The following is a 24,118-nucleotide window of genomic DNA, read 5'->3' on the forward strand; positions in this document are numbered from 1 at the left end:
CCGTAGAACTGCTTTAAGGCATCCTCAGTCCACTCTATCGAAGGCTTTCTCTGCATTGAGGGATACCAGGCAGCTAGGAATGTTCCTGTAGCATGCTTTTTCCACCAAGTGGGCTATCCGGCGGATGTTATCCGCTCCCCGGCAGTGACTGAAAAACCCCACTTGATCGGGGTCAATGAGGCCCAGGAGGTGAGGCTCCAGGCAATTTACTAACATTTTTGTGTAGATCTTTGTCTCAGTATTTAAGAGAACAATAGGGCGGTATGACGTAGTTAGGGAATGGTCTTTACCTGGCTTAGGGATAAGTACCACATTGTTGGGGTGAGACCCAAAACGTCTGTGAAGCTATTAAAAAGATGTAACAAGTGATCCCGTAGCTGCGGATAGAAGACGTGGTAAAAGTGACTGGCATGCCATCAGGGCCCGGCATTTTACCTATGGGAACTTGTTTTAGTGCCCTCTCAATATCCTTGTGAGTGATGGGGCCTTCCATCAGTTTCACCTAATGAGCGCCAATAGGGTCCCAAGTGCAAGTAGTTAGAAAAGCAATGACAGCTTCAGGGGAACAGGGTGCGTCCGCATAGAGGTCCCCATAGAAATTTTCTAGGTCCGAACCTTTATCTGCCTCTGAAATAGTCCATGTTCCGTCCGGGGGTTTGAGTTTAGAGAACTGGGCTCTTGAAGTCTGAGCCTGAAGCCTCCGCACCAAACACACCCCAACCTTATCCCCCAGTGTAGAATTTCTGTTAGAGGGCAAGTAGGAGTCTCTCTGCCTTATTGGTGCGGTGCAGGCACAGCTGGCCCCGTAACTCAGCCAGGAGCCATTTATTACGAAGAGACGGGTGCAAGTGGTCCTTTCGTTCCAGCATTTTAATATCCTTAGAGAGAGTGAATTCTACTAGTCTAGCCTCTCGGGTTCTGGCAACAGATATGGAAGTAATGACCCCACGAATGGTAGCTTTAAATGTGTCCCATCTAGTGGCTTCAGAAGTATCAGAGAGGTTATTAGAAAGAAATAAGGCCTCTATCTCCTTCCGAGTGTCTGCAACATTCACAGGGTTCTGTAGGATCTGGGGTGGCAATTTCCATCTAGGTAAGGGCTCCCTATGTGAGTTGGGGGTTTGGGGATATACCAGGACATATGCATGGTACGATAAGGATATATCGGAGATCTCTGCACCAATTCATGCGTTTCTCAAGGTGAGAGAAAGAAATCAATAGTCAATACGGAAATATGACCGGTGTGCATGGGAGAAAAGGAATAGTCTTCAGAATCTGGATGTAAATGTCTCCAGGCATCTACCAAGCCTAAGTCTGTGATGGTGTTTGTCAATGCTGCCGACATCGCCCCAGCACTTTGATGTGCTGCACAGTACGATCACATTCAGGATTCCAAACTAAGTTAAAGTCTCCCCCAAGAATAATCGGTGTTGTGATTGCCTGCAAGAGTTCCCTAAGGTGTAGCCGTAGAAAAGCGTCCTGGTTGTGATTAGGGGCATGTATATTAACAAAGGTTAGAGACACCTACCCCATGCCATGTGCACTTTGATAAACCTCCCATCTCCATCCGCCCTTACCTTAGGATATATTGCATGCCAGCCAGATTTAAAGAAAATGGCAACACCCCCCCCCCCCCCAGTTTTGGAGCAGGCCCAGTATTGAATAGGATATTTAGGGTGGGACATAAGGTGGGCATCAGAAGACAACAAGTGAGGTTCTTGTATAAAGATGACATCGGGGTCTTGCTGGAGTAGATAGCGCAACACCTGATGTCTCTTATTAGGGGAGTTCAATCCATTCACATTTACAGCAAGAAACTTAAAAGGACTAGTTATAATATGTCCAAAGGAGAGATTCATCCATCACAGTCCTTACATTAGGTCCAAGGGCACCCCTCTTCTCTCCTTGAGCCTCAAACCAAGCCCGCAGGCCTGGAGGGCCAGCAGGGAGTCTTGAATCAGTCAAACACTTCTGGACAGCCCCAAAGACGCACACCCAGTGACCCCATCCCCCAAACCCTCCGAAACCGTGCACCTAGGGAGGCAAAACAATCGATTAAGAAGAGAAGAAAAATTAAAAAACCAACATCAGGAGGCCAACTGGGCCAGACAATATCAGAGTCAATTAAGAATAACCCAATGTCACTCAGACGGGCCGTTCAGGAAAAGTCACTCTCCTAAGAGAGTCTGAAGAGGATGGGGGTGGCAGACACACAGAGTTTCATGGGCCTCCGCAACCACCTGCCTGTGGCAATACAAACAAAAAGCAGAAGTCAAAGTTTCTCCATCCAACAGGTCAACCCCAAGGGCACCCGTAGCAGTATCGGTGGAGGTAATGTCTCAAGCTACAGCTGTGCCCTGCGGGAGGTCAAGGTATACCTTTCCGATATGTGCATTGCTTCAGTCCACATCTATAGACAAGCTGAATCAGAGCTAATTACCAAAGATTTTGAGCGTGGCACCTTCATAGTCTAGCTGTAAGGATCGCCAAAGAAAGCCTGAAATCTGAGACATCCGAAGCAGTTTACTCCTTATGATCCGGCGAATGAGCTGGAAAGGAGGAGCCACTCAGAGAGCGAATGTGGCTGATGATGTCCTGCTTAACCTGGGAAGATTCAAGTTCCTGCATGCGGTGTTTAGATCTAGGCGGCATTACTGTGGACCATATTGGGCGAAGAGGCGCATCTCGGCGCTCCCGCAGTGATGTTGTGTCCTCTCTCTCAGGCTCGAGAGGAAGTTACAAGAGCTGTATCGCTTCCCTCAATGAACGAAGGACCCGCCATTTAGCCTCCCAGGTAAACATCAAGGCGAAAGGGTGACCCCACTGATATTTAAGATTAAGGTCCCTCAGCTTATCCATGACGGACTTGAAGTCTTTTCTCCATCGAAGCATAGCTGGTGTCAAGCCCTGAAAGATTTGAATCGAGAGACCATTGTACAACACTGCCTTAATCCCTTGAACCTTTTTCAAAATGGCTTCCTTATCAGCAAAATAATGGACTCTAGTAAGGATGTCTGGAATGAAGTCAGGACAGGTACTAGGGCCCATGACATGGTGGGCCCTATCAAGCATTGGCGGCGAGGCATCCTCGTTCTCTCTGATGGCCTGTAAAAGTTCTGCCGTGAATGCCTGAATGTCCTTTCCCTCCCCTCCCAATGGAACCCCTCTGATGCGCAGGTTGTTTCGCTGACTGCAATTTTCCAAATCTTCTTGCTTCAGCTATAAGGTAATATTCTGCTCTTCGATTTCTATCATTTTCTTCCATAAGTTTTCGTGGTCCTCTGCTCTAGTGTCCATGGTGTGCTCGAGGTCGTCCACCCTTCCACCGATCTCAGTGACCTCCCGACAGATGTCCTGCAGCCCAGCCTTGAAGTCCTGTTTAAGAGATCCGATTTCGTCTTTGATTTCCTGAAGGAAGGACGCCATGAATCCCTGAGTGACTGGCACCTCTGAGCCAGGATTCTCTGAGGGCGCAATTGAAGAGTTAGGATCTTCCTGCATCTGGACATTCGTTTTGAACCAGAGGGATGTCACCGGATTGTCCCGTGCCACGCCAGAGTCGGCGTCTTTATTGGCTTTATTTTTAGGAGGCATTTCAGAGTGGCTACTGATGAATGTGACACCAGAGATAGAGAGGGGCCCAACCTTAAGGCGGAGTGCAGCAGTGGCAGAAAAGGTGAGTGGGGCGGTCACCCCATCAAATGAGCAAAGCAATCTGAGTCTTGGTCAGGTGGGGTGAAAGATTTTAAACCAGAGAGTCACGTTACTCCCCCTTGGTCGACTGATCCATAACAGAAATGCGCAGGCTAAGGCCACCTTACTCCTCCGCCAGTTCAGTCAGCAAAAGGTGAATGGGGGTCTCTCCCCCATCGTAGTCCACCATGTAGGGCTCAATAGCATATGCAAAAGGGAGGGCACTCGCTGCCCAAAAGGAGACTCCAAGGGCACTCGCACTCAGGCAGGATTCCCAGGGTCACCTAGTGCACCACAAAGCAAAGCAGCTTTTCTCCCCTGTTCTCCCCACCCGGCGCAGGTGGTCGTCAGGTCAGGTGTTCCCCCTACCACTGTTACACTAAGGCACCAGGAGCCCAATGCACTTCCTGCCGGACAGCTGATGTGCAGTTAGCAGGTCACCAAATGGGGGAGGAGGGTTCCACCTCACCTTCTGGGTACAAGCGGTGATCGATATGATGCAGTCACTTTCAACTGGTAGCAAGCAGTCGCGCCCCAAAGGATAGACAGTGTGCCAGGCCCTGGCATAGCACGGGGACTCACCACCCCCCTATGGAGCCTTCCCAGGCAAAGAGTGCCTCCCCACTTACTGCAACCCTCCTATCCAGCCATCTCCGCCTCGCCTCCAGGGGCCAAGCAGTCGAGTTAAGGTATGGCTTATACAAGTGTGCGTTGAAACCCCCCTCTGGCATCAGGCAGATCCCTGGGGGGCAGGTGCCAACACGGGGACCTCCACTGTGCCAAGGCCTGATACACAAAATGGCCGCAGGGAAGGTTGCCGGAGGGATCACCAGAGACCTCGAACATCCAGGCACTGCAGGGCCACCTTCCCCAGGACGGCGGGCCCCTGCAGTGTTTCAGTTAAGGTAAGGCGCCCTGCCCCAGTCGTCTTCACTGTTCTCTGTAGCTTCTTCCGGCAGGGCATACTGCTGTGCTTCCTGCTATAACTGTCACATCCCCTGTGGCAGAGCAGCTAGGCTACTTGGTGTCCTCTCAGGGTGACGTGGGGTCAGCGGGCACCCCTGCGCTCTCTCCAACGTCATGCAGGTTTCAGGAGACCAGCGCCGACACGGGGTCCTTCCTGATGCATGTACCCCGCACTCTACTTTCGGGCCTGGAGTTGGAGCCTAGTGGCTCCTCCACACCAAAGTCCACCCTACAAGATGGCGGCTTGGGAGATCGTCGCAGAGGCTGTCAGGAGATCTGAGCCCCCAGGGACTGTAGGGCCGCTCTCCGCTAGTCAGTGAGGCTCCACTTCACAGTGCCAGTCCAGGCACCTTGCCCCGGTTAACAGACCCAGCAGCAGGGAGCAACAACAGTTACGGGACACGGTGGAGCGGAGACCCGGCCACGCCCCCGGATCTATTTGTTAAACAAGCATAAAACACAAATATACTGTCTTTGCACAAGATGTTAGGATATGATTAAATGATTAAATGATTGGGCTGTGTTGAAAGTTCACATTTATTATACAACAGGCAGAGACAGAGCTTAAGTTGTTTCCATATAGATAATGGGGCTTAAGGTAGGGTATAAGATCTGGTCATTCAAATCTAGCTTTTTATATTTCACCTGCTATGCATTAGCCAATGTTTAGACACAGTGTTACCTAGAGGAAGCACAGAACTGTGGTCCTGATTCACAAAGAGGCTCCACACTCAGGGTGGAGGCTCTGCACTCATGACGGGAATTCAGCACTCATGGCAGGATCTCCACAATGGGAAACCACAGTGCGAATATCCCGCCATGAGTGCGGTGATCCGACTATGACTGAGGAGCCTCAGCCTCAAGCACGGAGACTCTTTGTGAATCAGGGCCGATGCCTTTAGAAGAGTGTGTCTACCATCACGTTCAGCTACTAAGGGCCATATGTAGGTAAATTATTTTTACCGATTCATAAATACCGAATTTTACCGAATCGGTATTTAAGAATCGGTAAGTTATATGTAGGTCAACATTCGGTAAACTTTACCGAATCGGTAAAATTCGGTAAACATGAATCGGAATTTACCGAATCGGTAAATACCGAAGCGGTATTTTCCGATTCGGTAAATACCGAAGCGGTATTTTCCGAATCGGTAAATACCGAATCGGTAAATACCGAATCGGCAGTTCAACAACACATGACTTCAAGCAGCCAATCCTGTGCAACCTCAACCCCACCCAACCAGGGAGTGGCCACACCCAGGCAGGTGCACACAATTAGCAGACTCTGGAGAGGGTGGGAGTGCTGAGGAGAGGAAGAGAGCAACTGCCAGATTCAGACCTGGAGACTGCAAGAATGGCCAGCCAGGACACAGAGAGGGAAGGAGGGGAGAGGAAGCGAAAGCTCAAATTCAGCCCAAAGGAGCTGCAAGTTCTGGTGGAGGAGGTCGTGAAGCAGCACCAGAAACTATTTGGGAAACTGTCACAGCAAGTGCCTGAGTCAGAAAAAAGAAAGATCTGGCTTGGAATCCAGGCACAGGTGAATGCCATAGGAGTGACCCCCCGGGACATCGATGTCCTGAAGAAGCGGTGGTATGACATCCGCATTATCACCAAGAGGAAGGTGGCAGATTTAAAAAAAGAGGCCAGCCAGACAGGAGGTGGACGCAACAGAGCACCAGCCCTGACAGAACAGGAGGAGCTAGTGGAGACAACGATCGAGCCAGAAAGCATCGTGGGGATTGGGGACGCTGACAGCTCCGCCAGAGGCACCTCCAAACAAGGTAAGACGCTTGCACAGCAATGTGCCCCCCCCTACCCCTATCCCAACTCCCAAAATGTGCCATGAGAATCCAACTCCAGTACAGGTATTAGTGCATGCCGGCAATGCATCATGGGAGATGTAGTCCCTGAAAGGCCAAACATGATACGAGGACATTGAGATACTGTCTAGAAATTGTATTGTCATGTCAGCAAGACAAAGCTTCAGGTACACTTAGCTGCTGTTGCTTTTCTGTCCACATGCACTACTGCGCACAGAACTGGCCATGAGAAGGGAGAGAGAGCACACCACACACCCAGCACAGAGAAGGCCACCACCAGTTCCGGCCAGGGAACGGCACCACAGGCACTTACACCACCCCAGCCAGCATCGCCGCTCCAGCCAGCATCCCCAGTGCTGCAGGTTTCACCACCATCTTCACCACCTGCACAGCACAGGTTGAGTAGGCGTCCTGCAGCTAGGTTGGATGTGACCGACTCATCATCCGATGAGTCGAGGGGCCCGGAAACGTCCACTGTACCCCAGGATGTAACCCATGCCAGTGTGCCGTCCGAGTCTGAGGGAGAACACACTGTTGGCAGACGGCGCCGCAGGGCTCGGCCGCAGAGTCCACCTCCCCTTGTGCAGGGCCATGGAGTGTTCTCAGGTCTTGAGGGCACCATGGTGAAAATACAACGCGTACAGGCAAGGGCAATGGTGTCCGTACAGCGACAGATGCGTGGCCTACACAACACCTTTGGAAACATTGAAAAGGGCATCACCACCATGGCAGGGGGCATTGCGGATATGGCAGCGGGCATGCGGGACATGTCCCAATCCATCATGGAGCTGTGCTCAAAGTTCGATGAGGACAGGGCCACACGGCGCAGGGGACATCAGAGGAAGGATCAGACCTCGAGGGCAGTGAACCGGCTGGCGACTGCCACATCGCTGATCTGCAGGCGCTCTGTTGCGATGCAGGAGGGCCTTGCACAGTGCAGCACAGATGTGTCCAGGGGGATGGTTAGGGTCACAAGTGCACTGGAAGTGCTGCTCACCAGCCAGTCTGCAGCAGCTGGCGCTTTGGATGCTGGTGACACAGAAGACACGACCAGCAGGAGCAGCATAACCCCCCCCCCGTCCCAGACACTCGTCGGAGCAACAGGCGTCAACGTGGTGCCACTAGTACCCCAGCCAGTGAGGACGCCCCCTCAATTCCATCCCGCACTGCTGCGCGTGGGCGCAAACATTAATGCCCCATGCGAAACTTTGACACATTTGGGTGAAGTAACCCTTAACTCACAAAATTTAATTTTTCATTGTTGTTGCAATACAGTTTCCTTTGTGTTGTGGCGTAGTGCTGCCTGATTAAACTACGTCATGGCATCCAACTACAGGCTGTGTCCCCTTACTCATTCAGAAATAGTTGGATGTGATCTCTGCCCGTCTCACTCTTCCATCTGTTGCTGCTTGTACTCCTGCTGCGTTGGCCTCTGCATGCGCAGTCTCATCATCATTGTCCTCAATATATGTCATTTCGACCTCTGTGCCTCTCTTTGTGGCAAGGTTGTGCAGCATTGCACATGTGGCAATAATCTTGCAGCAGAGGATGGGTGTGTACTGGCGTGCACCTCCACTCTTATGGAGGCAGCGAAACCTGCTCTTCAGTAGTCCAAACGTGCGCTCCACCACATTGCGAGTAGATTTGTGTGCCACATTATATCGTCTCTCACTCTGGGTTGATGGGTGTAGGTAGGGAGTGAGGATGAATGACCGCACGGCATATGCACTGTCCCCTAGGTGAGTAAAAGGGAGTCATCAGTCACATGCCTCAATACACTATGATTTGCACTGAGTACTATGTAGCGTCACTGTTACTTACCTAGCAGGTATCCTTCTCCGAATTCTCCCGCAAGCAGTCGTGTGTAGATCCCACTGTTCTGGAAGATGTAGGAGTCATGGGTGCTCCCAGGGAATTTGGCAACGATATCAGTGATGATGTTCCCTGCATCGCAGATTACTTGCACATTGATGGAGTGGGTGGACTTTCTGTTTCTGTAGATGTGCTCAGTGGCAGCTGGTGGGCAGATTGGGATGTGTGTGCCATCTATACAGCCAATGACATGGGGGAACTGTGCCATATGATAAAAGTCAGTTTTAGTTTTCTGCAGTTCAGCCTGTGTGTTTGGAAAGCTGATGTAGTGGTGCATTCTCTGCATCATGGCATCCAGGAACTTCCTGAAGAAACGGGACATGCAACTCTGGGAAACACCGCCCACCGCAGCTATCACCCCCTGGTAACTGCCAGATGCAAGTAGGTGTAGGCTGCAGAGCACCTGCACATGTGGTGGTATGGCATGGGCCCTTCTTGTTGGCTGGTCCAGGAGTGGGTGCAGGTCCCTTATCAGGTCCAAGATGGTTTGGGGGTGTAGCCTGTACCTTTCATGTATCTCTGCGTCAGTCAGTTTCAAGAGTGTGATGCGCTGTCTGTAGATGCGTTCCTCCCGTCTCCATATCCTCAGTCCTGCAGCCTGTAGACGTAGCCGCCTTGCAATGACATACAGAGCAGCCATGTTGTCCATGCTGTTGCATTTTGGGATTGCTTAAATGCACTGTTGAAAATTACCACCTGCTTTCTATCAGTGTTAATTACCGACTCTTATTTACCGATTTTGAAGGATTTCTTAATTACCGAATTTACATACATAACATTTTTCCGTATTACCACTTCATATTTACCACTTCATATTTACCGATTCGGAAAATGTGTATTCGGTAAATTTGAAGCGGTATTTTTGAAGTCGGTAAATTTGAATCGGTATTTACCGATTCATATTTACCAAATATGTGTTTTTGGCCTCCTACATCTCAACTATCTAAATACCGGTCGGTAACGTGTGTTTTACCGAATTTCGGCCGTTACCGACCGGTATTTGGCTACCTACATATGGCCCTAAGTGGCTTAAACAGTTGAACAGCTTTGACAGTAAAATGTACTACCTTAGATAGTGGTAAATGGCTGTTTCTCATCGGAAATTTAAAACAATGTGCTGTGTTTTGACTGGAAGTGTAGCAGTCATTGTTGCCATCTCCAAAGTTAACAATAGAACAGAGCACATTGATATAATACAAAGCAAATTAACAACACACAAAAGACATAACTAGGTACAATGCAATAAAATGTATAAATATATTCAACACAACAACAAAATCCAATAATACCGTTCAAAATACTAACAGAACAAACAGCAACACATCATCCCAACACCACAATGCCAAATAACAAATTTGTGCAAAAACTTTAGTCGCTTGTTGCCAACTCCTTGAATCTGCTTTTATGTACAATGGTAAAAGGTGTTTGCTCCAAGCAATGGCTTACTTACCACAAGGAATATGAAACAGTGTTAGTAAAAAACATAGTGTGATCCAGCCCCTGGTGATTAGAGCATTTCAACCTGCTTAATAACTACTGCTATTTAAACCTCATTTCTAAAAGTTTGGGTTTTTTTCAACCCTTCTTACCGGTCAATCTGCACAGTTATTGGCTTGGCAGTCGTGACTGGCAGTATTTAGAGTAGCTCAAAAATAGCCTAATTTCAGTTTTATACCCACACTCAAAAATAAATACACACAGGAAAATAAATATATTTCTGTCTGTATTTATCTGCAAAAGTCAGTAAAAATTAAAAGCAGGGAGCCTTAATCATAACGTGTGTATGCTAACAAAGTTACCTGAAAATGTAGTAAGGGAGAATAAAAAGCTATTAATGTTTTCTTTTACAAAAAATGATCATCATGTATGCATCAACATCATTGTGGAACCATTTTGTAAAATCATAAGTGTCTACTCGACAAATGTCCTCAATTATGTCCCTAGTGATGCCATATATGGTTTCAACATTGTCATCTATAATGTCTGTTGAGATGTCAGTGATGTTTCCAATAATGTCTTTTGAGATGTCACCTGTGTGAGGTCTTGAGCATTGCATAACAAGGCAATGAGATATGGTTTGAAATGCTATCCATAACCAGGCCAATTTCAGTAGTTTTTCAGTTTTGTTTCATAACCAAAATGCCACTTTAACTATGTTTTTACGTGCCTTTTAGAGATTCATATACATGTATTCTCTCTCTTCACGACAATTTTGTATCTCTATTATGTTCAACCAATGCCTACTGTGCAAAAACGTTGGCTTTGTATAGCTTCCAATCTACACATGTATGAATGTCCATTTTTAATGCAATGAGATGATGAAACCCGTTTGTACAAATTTGCTGATCTGCATTTTTGCAAGGGGAGAAAATGCAGCACAAAGCTATGATTTACTAAGATTGGCCAGCTGTTACTTTCATTCCATCCGCTGGTGCACAAACAGGCTGTCTTGCAAGACACACAGGGCTCGATTATAAGTCTGGCGGTCCATGGACTGCCAGACTCGCGAGGGCACAGCGGTGGTGGAGGCACCGCTGTTGCAACGTTAGAAAAAAAACACACCAGACACAAGAAACACTCGTAATCTGGCAGGCGGCCTGACCACATGTTTGGCAATGTGGTGGAGGATGGACCCAGCGCCACACCGCCAATCTCTTAATCAGGCCCACAGTGTCAATAAATGGTTCAGAAGTGAATATGTGCTGTCCGCCATTGGATTTGTACCCTTCAAATGCAACTTTTCTATGCCTTGACAAACTCAGAAGGGTCCCATCCTTTGGATGTCAGTGTTGCTCTGCAGCACACACAAATTTAATAAATCTGAGCCAATGTGGGTAAAAACTCAAATTTGTCACTTTTTTCATAAAGTTTTTATAATTAGTAAGTCGATGCTTGGAACACTTAACTTGATATATTAAACCTGTGTTCTTATTGTGCTTTTTCCTAAAGAAGGCCTTAATGTATATATATTTATGACTATTCCAGGATCTTAAAACTGCTGTGCTAAAGATATGTGACTTTCTGGGACAACAGCTGGATGAAGAGGCCGTGAATACTGTTGTGGAACGTGCTACATTCAAGAGTATGACAGCTGATAAGGGGGCAAATTATAAATGGTTACCAGAAGAAGTTTTCCTACACAACCAAGGACGATTTCTTCGCAAAGGTATTGATCTAGTAAATTTGCTAATAGAAGAACACGTGTAGCATATGAATATAAATGGCTTTTTATTAATTCATCTCTAGAGGACCATTATATTATTGACAGGAATTTTTGCTTAGGTACAAATTTCAGAACAGATAGATTGAACGTGTAAGTCATTATTTGTAAAGTGTTGTCTCTGCAAATTGTATTGCCTCTTGGCACTGAGAGTTGCCAGTGGTGTGGAGAAGTGCGAATTCCCTTGCTAAGCCCACACAAACTTTTTCTCAGTCCTTTTCCTTGCCTAACATTTCGTCTTAAGTAGTCACATCCCCTATATCCAATATTTGTGTCTGTCTCCCAGAAATGTTTGTGTACTCCTTAGATAGAGAAAAGCTAGAATTCTTCTGCATGTTTTTGCCCATTCCAAGCTGGTGCAGCTTTTGTTTGTAAACTGTCTTGTATTGAAATGTTTATAATATCTGTTCACCAAAATTAGCTAACAGGTTTTTGATGTGTTTAACTTTGCACTAGAGTTTTTATTTTTATTTTTTATGTTTGCAAACATGCTTCTCTTCCATATGGACCAAGGTTGTTTTAAGTGGTTTGTTGGAAACGTGGTGGTATGAGCATGCATTAAATGGTATTAAGTACCCCCTGGCATACATGATAAAGATATTGCAAGTCACCTCGGAAGTCTGTAACCTTATAAAGGAACTTAGCCTAAGGCCTCGTTTCTCTATATGTTTTTTGAACTCCTCGGTGACTTGCAATAATCTAATAGTGTACTGCAGGGGGTACTTTATCCGTACATATTTATTGTACAGCTTACCTACATTTGTTTCAAATGGTTTCAGACATTTTTAGCATTATCCATTAATTCGATTCTTATCTTTCTTTCTTGTCAGCACCAGGTATGTGTAAAATTGCATATTTTTTTCAGAATTTCATGTCATTTTGCAAACATTATGCAAAAATACATGTATGCCACAAAATGTGGTTTGCATGCCTCACTTTTGTGTTGCAATTTTATATTGTTCAAACGGGCATTGGAGCGCTTTACATGAGCACCATATTTCATTACACATCTCAGATTATTATTTGTGTATTTTAAAAAGTCTTGGGAAATACTGACCAGAGACTGGTTTAAGTCGAAATTATTCCTGCCCCAACCAGTCTCTCAAAGGTGAAAATTATGCAAAATTAGGCAATGCAAAATTTCAAGAAATGTTTTGCCCTTCACACTGCGTATTAAAACTTTTACCTGGGACTAGTCAGCACCAGGAGCAAAGGGCAATCATTTCCCTGCATGATCCTACAATAAATGGCTAAAACCGATTTTGTGAGAATAGAGGGAGCCTCTAAAGTCCAATTTTCAAAGAGATAGGTTCCAAATAGTGGTCCCAAATTGTGCCCTGGCTATTTGAGACCTGTTTCTATTTTTGCAAACAGCTCAGACCCATATCGGCTATATTGACCTGCTGCTGGTGTTATGCCCTGTGTACAAAAAGACTGCCTTACACCGTGCACAGCCTCGCACCATGGTGTGCAGACCATTATGAGCTGTCCAACATAGGATTTGTACTGAAAGCATACTCTTGCAGTACAAATTCCTAGGTATAGACAAAAGAAAAAAGCATTTGCAATGCAATCGGTCTCGCCTTTGAGACTCTATATGTATTTAGCTATGCAGCACATTAGCTAGTGTGCTGAAACATCTAAGGTTCTTTAACATGGAGGTAAAGTAAGCACCAAACTACAGAACCTGCCAGGTATGGGAACACATGGAGAGAAATATTGCCTTTCAGAGGGAAATGGTATAGTCCAAAGCTCTGTTTTTAATATATAAAATCACGGCCTTCGATGGTCATATCAATGAAAATACAAGATTTAAAAAATATATTATTTTTTACGGGTGCTCATGGAAGACAAGTTTCTGTGACCTGGAATCTAGGCAATGCTAAAGTGATTCTGGTATTTTATTGACCTCTGCTGGTCGTTTTCTATCAAGAAAGTTAAATAGAGGCAGTTGCCAGAAAAAGAAAAACGAAAAAAGAAAGGGGCATATTATCAAGACAGGCGATAAAATTATCGCCGCTTTAGCGGAAGACAACTGCCGCTAGAACGGCGATAATGGGCTTGATAATATGCTCTATTGAATTCCAATTGAAGCCCGTGTTAGGTGTGAAGGATGTCTAACATGGACTTCAATTGGAATTCCATAGAGCATATTAACAAGCCCATTATCGCCGTTTTAGCGGCAGTTTTCTGCCGCTAAAACGGTGATAATTTTATTGCTTGTCTTGATAATATGCCCCCCAGTCCCTAAGCAGAAAGCAATTCTGGTATTTTACTGACCTCTACTAGTCGTTTTACATCAAGAAAGTTAAATAGAGGCAGTTGAACTGAAAAAAAGTCCCTAAGCAAAAGCAGAAGCAGACAAATCCTGGGGCTGATCTCCAGAGCTCACAAAGTACATACAACAGATCTTCCAGAGTCTAGGCTCGACCTAAAAATAGCCAGATGATTTTCATGTGTTCAGTGCTCTGGAGCACACATGCACTGATAGCTTTCTGGGGGAATCAAAGCATCCCCACTTTTTATCTGCTGCTTCCCATACGAGTTAGATTTTGGAGCATAGTTCGGTCCAACAACTTTAATAAATCGGACCTTGTGTCAAAAGCTATGAGTGTCTGCAGACACAGAATCTTTTTCTCTAATTGTACAAGTATAAGTAAAACCACAGTCATCAGTCCCATCGCATTTGTTTTTTAAAGGACTATTCATTTTAGTATAAGTGGTGAACATGTAGACAAAACACCCAGTGGTTCTCTCTTGAACTACAAACTTTCCAGACCTCTACTGCTTTCGATGAGGTGTTTCTTTAAAATGATCATTAGGCTATTGGCTTTGAAAATCTAGTATTAGTTTCTATTGGGACACCTTGGTGATTTCATCGCTCCGTTTCCTCAGTATAATGGAACAGCCCTCAGTACTCCTTGCATGATAATCTCAGTAATGGCCAACATGACCTGACTCTTCAAAGTCTGCAGTATCTACCAGTATGCCTTCCTCCCAGCACTTATCCGTCAATCAATCAATCAATCAGGGGGACTGTAAGCACGCTACTCACCAGCGAGGGTCGCAAGGTGCTGGGGGGGACTGGGGTTGTGGGGGAGGGATCCGCAGATGTGTTTTAGCTGAATAGCCAGGTCTTGGGGCTCTTTCTGAAGGTGTTCAGGGAGGGGGGCATGTCTGATGTCTACGGGTAGCTCATTCCAGGTCTTGGCTGTGATGTGAGAGAAGGCTCTTCCGCCTGCTCTGGCTCTGTGGATGTGCGGGGTTTCGGTTAGTACGAGGTTGGTGGATCGGAGGTTTCTTTTGGGTACATGGAAGTTGATTCTGTCATTGAAGTATTTGGGTCCCTTGTGTAGGCATTTGTAGGCATGAGTGAGGATTTTGAAGGTGACTCTTTTCTCCACGGGGAGCCAGTGGAGTCTTCGTAGGTGTTGGCTGATGTGCTCGTGCCAGGGGATGCCGTGGACAAGTCTGGCAGCGGTGTTTTGTATTGTCTGGAGTTTGCAGAGTAGGGACTTGTTGATGCCGGTGTAGAGTGCGTTTCTGTAGTCGAGTCTGCTGGTGATGAGTGTGTGGGTGAATGTCTTCGTTGACTCAGGGAGGATCCATTTGAAGGTCTTGCAGAGGATGCAGAGAGTGTTGAAGCAGCTGGAGGTGATGGCGAAGACCTGTCGGTTCATGGTGAGTGGAGAGTCGAGTACGATGCCAAGGTTTTTGAAGTGGTCTGAGGGGGTAGGTGGGCTTCTACGGCGGTCGGCCACAAGGTGTTGTCCGATGATGAGGGGGTGGTTCCACGGACGAGGACTTCTGTCTTCTCGACGTTGAGCTTCAGGCAGCTGTTGGTCATCCAGAATGCGACGTCTTGAATTCCTTTCTGGAAGTTGAGTTTGGCGATGGTGGGGTCTTTGGTGAGGGAGAGGATGAGCTGGGTGCCGTTGGAGTAGGAAACGAAGTTGAGGCCGTGTTGTCGGACAATGTCTGCGAGGGGGGTCATATAGATGTTGAAGAGGGTCGGGCTCAGTGATGACCCCTGTGGGACTCCACAGGTGATATACGTGGGGTCGGAGAGGAAGGGTGGCAGTCTGATCCTTTGGCTTCTTCTGGTGAGGAATGATTGGATCCAGTCCAGGGCTATTCCTTGTATACCGGCGTCGTGTAGTCTGGCGACTAGTGTGCGGTGGGAGACAGTGTCGAAGGTCGCTGATAGGTCGAGTAGGATGAGGGCCATGGAGTGGCCTTGGTCCAGGAGGGTGCGGATGTCGTGTGCGGTGGCGAGTAGGGAAGTTTCAGTGCTGTGGTTAATTTGGAATCCGGATTGGGACGGGTTGAGGATGGCATTCTCTCCGATTAATCATGTCATGTTGACTGTTGTTTTCTCTGCAACTTTGGCTGCGAAGGGGAGGAGCGAGATGGGCCAGTAGTTCTTGAGGTTGGTGGGGTCAGCTGTGGGCTTCTTAAGCAGGGGCCTGACTTCTGCGTGCTTCCAGTCATCTGGGAAGGTGCCTGTTCTGAAGGTGGTGTTGATTATGCATTGTAGTTCAGGTTCGATGGCGGCCGTGGCTCTCTGGTAGATGTGAGATGGGCAGAGGTTTGTGGGGGCCCGAGTTGATGCCTTTCATGGTTGAGACGGTGTCTTTGGTTGTGATCGGTGTCCAGTTAGAGATGGTGGGCTGGCTGTTGTCTTTGGGGGTGGAAGTAGGTTCCAAGCTTGTCGCAGAGGTCTTGGGATGGGGTAATGTCTGTGGCTTCACTGTATGGGTTGGTGAATTCCTGAATGACACTGAAAAGTTCCTTGGAATTGGTGAGGATTTTGTTGTGGATGAAGTTCCTCTTGGTGGTTCTGACTTGGTTGTGGTAGTCCGTCATGGCGTCCTTATAGGTGGAGTAGTTTTCGGTTGTCTTGGGGTTTCTCCAGTTCTTCTCTATGCGTCTGCAGGTGCGCCTGGCTTCTTGGAGATCGGTGGTGAACCAGGCGGCTTTCCTGGTGCACTGTTTGTTGGGGATGTGCAGCGGGCGAGCTCGTCGGCGCAGTTGGAGATCTAAGTGTGGAGTCCTGTGGCTGCGATGTTAGCGTCAGATGCACAGGTGTCGTTGAGTTAAGTTGCTTGTCGGTAACTCTGCTCCAGTTCCTACGTGGTGGGCGTGGGGATGGTTTTGGTGCCTTGGGTTTGTCAACGGCGAAGTGTACGCTGTAGTGGTTGGTCCAAGGCGGTTGTGTTGTGTGGCTGAAGGGAACGCTGTTTCCTGCTGCGAAGATGGGGTCGAGGGTGTGTCCTGCTTTGTGGGTCGGTGTTGTGACGAGTTGTTTCAGTCCGATGTTGGTAAGGTTGTTACGAAGGATGATGGAGTTGGCGTTGCTGGGGTTGTCAAGGTGGAAGTTCAAGTCTCCGATGAGTATGTAGTTCATTGAGCTGATGGCGTGGGGTGCGATGAAATTGGTGATGGCGGTGGCGAAGGGTGTCCGGGGGCCAGGGGGCCTGTAGACAAGGATTCCTCGGAGTGTGGCATTGGGGCTGGTCCGGATCTGGAAGTGCAGTTGTTCAGCGGAGGAGAAGGTTTCGCTGGAGGTGGTGAGGCGGAGGGTGTTCTTGTGGGCGATGGCGAGGTCCCCTCCCAGGTGGTTGGGGCAGTCCTTCCTCTGGATCTTGTATCCATCCAGGATAGCAGTGTTAATGTCGGGGGCGGAGGAGGTGTTAGTCCAGGTCTCCGTGAAGAAGGTGATATGGGGAGAGAGAGAGTCGAGTAGGTTTCAGATTTCTATGGCATGTTTGTGCATGGAGCACAAGTTGAGGAGGATGCATCTTAGGGTGTCGCTGGCGTCAGCGGTTTTGGAGACGGGGTGGTGGTGAAGGTCTGGCAGCAGTGAAGGCAGGAGAATTGGCTGCGGGTCGTGTTCAGCGAGACCTGTTGACAATCTCTGAGTCTTCCGGGGTTGAGTGAGAGGCGGGTGGAGGGTCAAGGTCTCCATGTTACTGGCTGGCATAACGAGATGTGGCTTGAGTACAGGAACAGTTGCTGCCAACATGATGGATCATTCTTTATTGCATTATAAGTTTTTTTTCCAGAATACATTTTGTTTGAAAGTACAGTATGATGTACAAAACAAAACAGGAAAGCAGCTAAACTGCATTACCGGAGTGGAGGAGCCTGTGGAAACAACATGAAGAGCATGCATCAGTCTGTCACATGTTGTTGCCCACTCTCAATATTATTTCATATGGCCCACACGTTGCTGGTCTGCCAACAGCTGTGCTCTAGCCCCACTACAAAATGATAGACCATGAACCTCGAGGTTGCTGGAAGAGCGTTTGGTGAGTCTCAATCTCCTAGTCGAAGAATACCTCCAGGAGCTTCTTGCCCTACTCCTGTGGAGTGCCAAGGATTAAGGATTCAGAGAGAAAGATCAACTTCAATGGAGTAGAGCAGAGGGTGGTAATTCGGTGTTGATTATGATATGTAATATTTTGCCAGGTACTGGTGTTTCCAAAGTCTCCATTCAAGTAGACTCATCACAGGTTACCACTTTGCTTCTCGTCTACAATCTGCATGCACCAATTGCTTCAAGAAGGTGTATTGGAGGTTCAAGTCACCCATGACGTCTCCTTTCCCACCCGGTACACTTTAATGGGACTACGAACACCGTTAGGCACAACCTGCAGAAACACACTTTTAAAATACTTGAGCCCTCATTCTGAGTTTCACAGAAAGGGGATGTGTTGTCTTAATCGAGAATTTCAACTAATGTAGTATTTCTTGTGAGGTATTAGTGCATGTCCACCATATTTGTTAGGCTAAACAGGTCACAATCCCCCCTCCTAGTATTAGGAATTTACCTGTGGTTCAGAAACAGCAAGTTCCGTGGTTAATATCCATTCCGGATGTATGATGATACAATGCGTACCATCACAACGCGGTATGTTACATCGCGGTCGTGACAACGCAAGTCATTACATCGACTTGCGTTGGAGGGCGCTGGATTTAGGAATAGTGTGAATTACTATTCCAACTCCAGTCTACGTACAGTAGGGAAGGTGTTGGAATAGTAATTCACACTATTCCTTAGTCTAGAGCGCCCTCCAGTGCAAGTCGGTGTAACGACTTGCGTTGTCACGACCGCGATGTAACCATACCGCGTTGTAATGGTTGCGTGGTAAAGGATGTTTCCCTCCATTCCTTATGGGACAGCCTGTCATTTCAATGTGACATTGCATACTGGAATTACAGCTACAAGTGGTATTAATAGTTTTGAGTGAGAAATTATAAGATCTGATTTATTGATGACCTTGTGAATGAAGACCATTCAGAAGGAAAGTGGTCAACTAAAAAAGGCAATAATTAAATATATAATAGGTAGTTTTGACTATATTTATGTCTTCCTGCAGGTGAAGGATTATTTTCACATAATGTTGTTGTCTGTGTCTTTTTTCTTAGTTCCTGCTTACAGATATCCAGAAACCTACTCTTAGAATTCATTTTGATTTGCTAAAGGTTCTTCTTCCAAACCATATTCTCCTCCCGGAACAGCTGCACCAGCTGGCCTACGCATCGTCCAAACAGAATCTGAAATAAATTACATTGTTAGCTAAACACTCCAGAAATGTGTAAAATGTTTGAAACATCACAACTAAACATAAATATTGCATCTCAACGACAGTGTAGTTATTTAATGTTCCAACAAAGATTTTACCAAAAATCTAACATTATCAAAAGTTTCTCATATCATTGTGATCAGTTCAACTAGTTCCCGCAATTGAGTTTATTGGCAAGAATCTTCTGCTAAACAGTAAGCTGGTGCTTTCCATATTGATTCTCTTCTGGTTTTTATTCACACCGAATATTATCTTTTCTTGGGACATCATGAACTCTACTTCATCTCCCCAGTTTTGTAAGAATGATGCAGAGAAAATGAATCCCACTGTGTCCTATGTGTCCTTGTATATTTACTGGAAAAGAAGAGGATAGTGCTCTGCTATTAAGCGGCGAGATATCTGAGAGCGGTGGCCCTGATGCAACACCAGCGTGGGAATGTAGGCTACTGCAGTGTGACTATAGGAAGCCACTACACTCTTGGGCTCCAGGATCAGATTAGCCCAGTAGGACACAGGATTGTCCATCCTGTGGTTGTTACCAATCTTTTAGATACGCTTAGTCAGGTACCCAACAGTGAAAGGCCATCATCAACCAGTAATAGGCCAAGAAGATACAGGTGGACACCAGACAGGAGTACCCTGCAATGCCTTGAAAAGATCTGCATGTGAGTGGTGAGTGGTCAGAAAGAGGATGTTATACCAGTGCACATACAATGAAAGTCTGTATAGCAATGAAGTGAATAGGTACTGTGGATCCAGGTGATCTATAGATCCCTGCCATGCTGCCCTTAGTTGGTGAGGTGAGCACAACAACCACTTCAAGCAATTTAGAGGTTATATTTGCATTATCAGCATACATACTGATGACTCTAATATTTTATGCATCCTGCACTGACAGTCCTAGGCACATCAAACCCGAAGGTGAGGAGATGCTCTCCTGCTTGATGCATGTAATAAACATGCAACAAAGGAAGATAAACTATGAGTCAGCCTATTAAGGACAAGGTCCTTGAACACACGTCTCAAGGGGCATCATGAGGACACAAGGGAAGGGAAACGCAAACAACCATCAGCTGATATGGTTTAGGTCACTTCAGAATTTGGATTTCTGCTCAATTGAGTATTGGTAAATGTGGGGAGGAGTGTGAACTCTTCAGATATGACCTTTCGAAGATGAGTTCTATAGTGCTGGATGTTGAATTAAATATCTCTGAAACTAGCAACACACTTCTAGAGATTTGTTTAATAACATATAGCATCCCTTATTGACAGAACAAACATGTTGGAAGGGAATTATAGGAGTGCTCCTGGTAAATCCTGAGGGAGGGTATGGAAAGCTGCACTTTCCCTTAACCTCTTCGATGTGGCGCCGATTCCCGCTCAGCGCTGACCGTTTCTTGCGCGGGCGTGGTCATGACGGAACGGTTCCGTCATGAGCACAGCTCAACCGACGCTCATGACGGAACCGTTCCGTCATGAGCACCGAAAAGGTTAAATGAATGGGAACATTCTAATTGTCAATATTACATCATAGATTTTCAAAAAGCTTGGATGACATTTCATGAATTAAATGCTCATGACTCATTTTTTTATAGACTCTGCGGATGCATGGGCATGATCCAGAGCAGGACAGGAGGCATTCAACATGAAAACAATAGAATAAGCAAAAATGGAGAAGTGTCTGGCAATAGCGGAGAAGGCATGTAGAAAGTAGACAGTGACATAAAGGAGGGTATTTCTAATAATTGGAAAAGTTTTAATTCTGCCAGTAAAATTCATGGAATTTCTGAATTTCTTACAATGTGAAATTTATGAAATTTCTCAATATTTCCGAATAAATTATCACACATATTTTTTTCCATGAGCATTTATCTCACAATAAAAAGTCTTGCATGATACAATGGTAGACTGTTTTGAATAGAAAATATCTTGCCAACACGACGTGAGATACCAGCAAAGCACATGTTGCTACAAAAGTGTAATCTCCAGAAACTTTCATTGAATTTTGCAAGAGTAAGTTTTACAATTTTATATCACCCAAATGAAAGTATACCTCTTAAACGGCAACAGCAATGTACTAATGGAAACTGATCTATGGTATCTGTATCCATAGACTCTGAGAAGACCTAATAAAAAAAATTAAATAGCACTTCATAACACTCTCCTTCCATGCTAAGTGCTATATGATAAGTGTTGCTATTAAGCAACTTGAGAATGTTCATTTCTTTGACTTCAGAAGCATAGAATGTTGGGTCAGTCTTAATGAAATCATACTAGCGCTCTTCATAAAAGAGTCAAGTGTTTAAATGGCCCTCTCAGCTTGGCTGCTTTAGCTTTGAGGCGACTGCCGTATAACCTGGAGCCTGAATGAGGCCTACATTTTAACGTGGAAAGTAGTGTCCAATGGGTAGTATGGAGGTTATCTTTATTCGTCACTTAAAAGTGTACCAACATTAGCTTTCACTTTATTTTTATCGATTAGTTGGCATAAAGGGAGCAGAAACTAGTAGGCAGGTAAAGGAACTGATATGTTCAATTCAGATTTCTAAAAATATAAAACAGACAGATAACATATTTTCCACTCGTTGAATAATAAAACTGTAAAAAACATACAATAAAAATTCAGACAAAAATATACATGCTCTGTATCACTAATGACATCATCCAGACTTTGTGGACTTGCAGTAATTCAGCAAGCTACTCTTGTGGCCACTTTTCTATCACCAATCAAATGATAATGGACATAATCTTTTTGCCACATGCTGGACATATAGCATAAGAGGCAAGTCACCCACATTTGGTGGATGTTACTCAAATTTTAACGCCTAAATTACAAAGCACCTCCATAGGCTTAAATTGGGTTACCCTTTTATAAATCTTCAAACACACAAAAAAATAGTTTTTACTCTATTCACCTTATTAAGATCACCCTATTTAACATTTCCCATGACCTGCATTTGAAGTCACAAGGTTGACAGGTACTCATTTGCCACTGATAAGACACCGTTTGCCAGGTCCCATAGGCAAACTATTACAGACTGGTAAAATACACTACCTTGTTAAGGCTAATCCAGGTCGTTTTTTTTCTTATCTTTCACCATGCTCCATTCTAGGTGGATTTGAATATTTTAACTTGCTCCACCTACAAGTGTTTATGGGCCTTTTACAATTCTATCCCACAGGATATGAATTTTAATGCTAGATATAAGGCATTTGTAAAAATATATTTTTAAATTAATACCTTCAATACATTATGTTTTAGTTGCTTGTGGAACTCTTAGGCTGCCTCTAAAGGTTTCAATATTAGTTATGCTTAATTTAAAAAATAAATAACCAGTTCGAAATTATTCTTGATACGTCTTTTTTGGATGAACTAACTATGGAAAAGATTAAATTCAACAAAACGTCTATTGAGAGAACTTGTGGTTATCTCTTCTAAGTTAAAGACAGTTATTTAGGGTTAAGAACAAGTTACAAACTTCCTCTAGACTATTATTTCAAAGTAAAAAAAGAAATATTGGATGAATGTGGGAAGAATTTGTGTCAAGATACTGATATAGCTAACTGTGCCAACTTTTAGGAGAAACTTTATAACCTTGAATACGCTCCTAATAAAACATTGTTAAATTCCTATTATGATACTATCCCAAAAAACTCTCCACCAATCTGCCAAAGGAATGAGACATTAAAAAAAAAGATACTTTTGGCAAGTCAGTAGGTATCTTCTTGGAGGCCCTAATTTGTCTAATTCCCAAAACGTACAGAGATCATTGCTTAAAAAAGAATTTTAGGCCCCTATGTATCTTTTCTAAGAATCACAATTAGGTAGTCAGAATTTCCACTGTATGAAACTCCATGAGTTTCATATACCGATTCATAGAGGGTCGCAATCTGACCTACCTCATTAATATTAATGAGGTAAATCACAATTTGTGACCCCCCCCCCACAAAACATTATTCAGAGTTTCTCAAAACCCATAGATCCCATAGCTGCTATGATACCAGATGCAGTAAAAGCATTTGATGAGTTTAACTGAAAAGTCCTTCATAAATAATTAATTTGAATGGTTGCGTTCATACATTTTAAAAAAATCCTTTATCTCTTTTACTATTTACTAATATCTTCAGTTATTGTAATAGTATTCAGTCCACTTATTTTCAATTAAATAGGGGAACTAGACAAAGGTGTTCTCTTTATTTTGTTTCTGCTCTGGAGCTTCTTTTAGAAAGCATCAGAAGGTCAGTTCTGTACCCTGGAATCACTTTTGAAAAAACAAAATATTAAATGTACTGCTTACATGGATGATATTTTGCTTTCTATGTCGAAACCAAAGTATTATTCGCCATTATGTACAGTAGTCAGACATTATTCCTTTAGGTAAAGATTGTGTTAAAGAACCCTTTCAGAAATTTGGTTTCACAAGGAATACTAATGAAATAAAATGCCTGGGTATATGGTATTCTAATTCCATTGGTGAAATACTACATATTAATTTTAACCAGTTCTAATCTAAAATTGTTAATCTCAAAGATAAAAGGTCTCCACTTGTCCTTTATTTTTGTGGAAGACTAGATATGGCAAAATTATATTTCTTTCCATTTTTAAGATTTACTTACTACAATTGATATTACTCTTTCTAGATAGTTATGGGATAAAAAGAAGTTTAGAGTCTCTTTAAATAAAAAAAAAAAGCCAAAGAAAGGCATGTTAATTTTCAGACTTTACTAAATGCCATGCAGCATTTAGTTTAAAACAAACAATGTTTCTTCTCAAGGACTCAGAGGACAGGTTTTTGAATTTATGCACGAGATTAGTTTTCAGAAATACATCCCTTCTCCTTTAAACATGTTTCTGAATTACAATTTGTGTTGCCTATCAAAGTCTGGAATAAAATATAGATCTGTTCTACCTCAGCTAGTTCGACTTAAACCTTATACATAATCTAACATAGTTTGTT

The 24,118-nt window shown here is 44.8% G+C and overlaps 1 protein-coding gene across 1 annotated transcript in view; it reads left to right on the top strand.

The window, feature by feature from the left end:
- The window catches only part of LOC146817854 (amine sulfotransferase-like), a 286,462-nt gene that overhangs the window by 259,473 nt on the left and 2,871 nt on the right, over positions 1–24,118 (top strand). Inside the window, exon 6 of the mRNA XM_085611337.1 lies at positions 11,337–11,517. Coding sequence (XP_085467463.1) covers positions 11,337–11,517 — 181 coding nt within the window. The remainder of the gene's footprint in view (positions 1–11,336; positions 11,518–24,118) is intronic.

This window comes from Triturus cristatus, chromosome 6, assembly GCF_964204655.1.
Source record: "Triturus cristatus chromosome 6, aTriCri1.1, whole genome shotgun sequence".
NCBI lineage: Eukaryota > Metazoa > Chordata > Amphibia > Caudata > Salamandridae > Triturus > Triturus cristatus.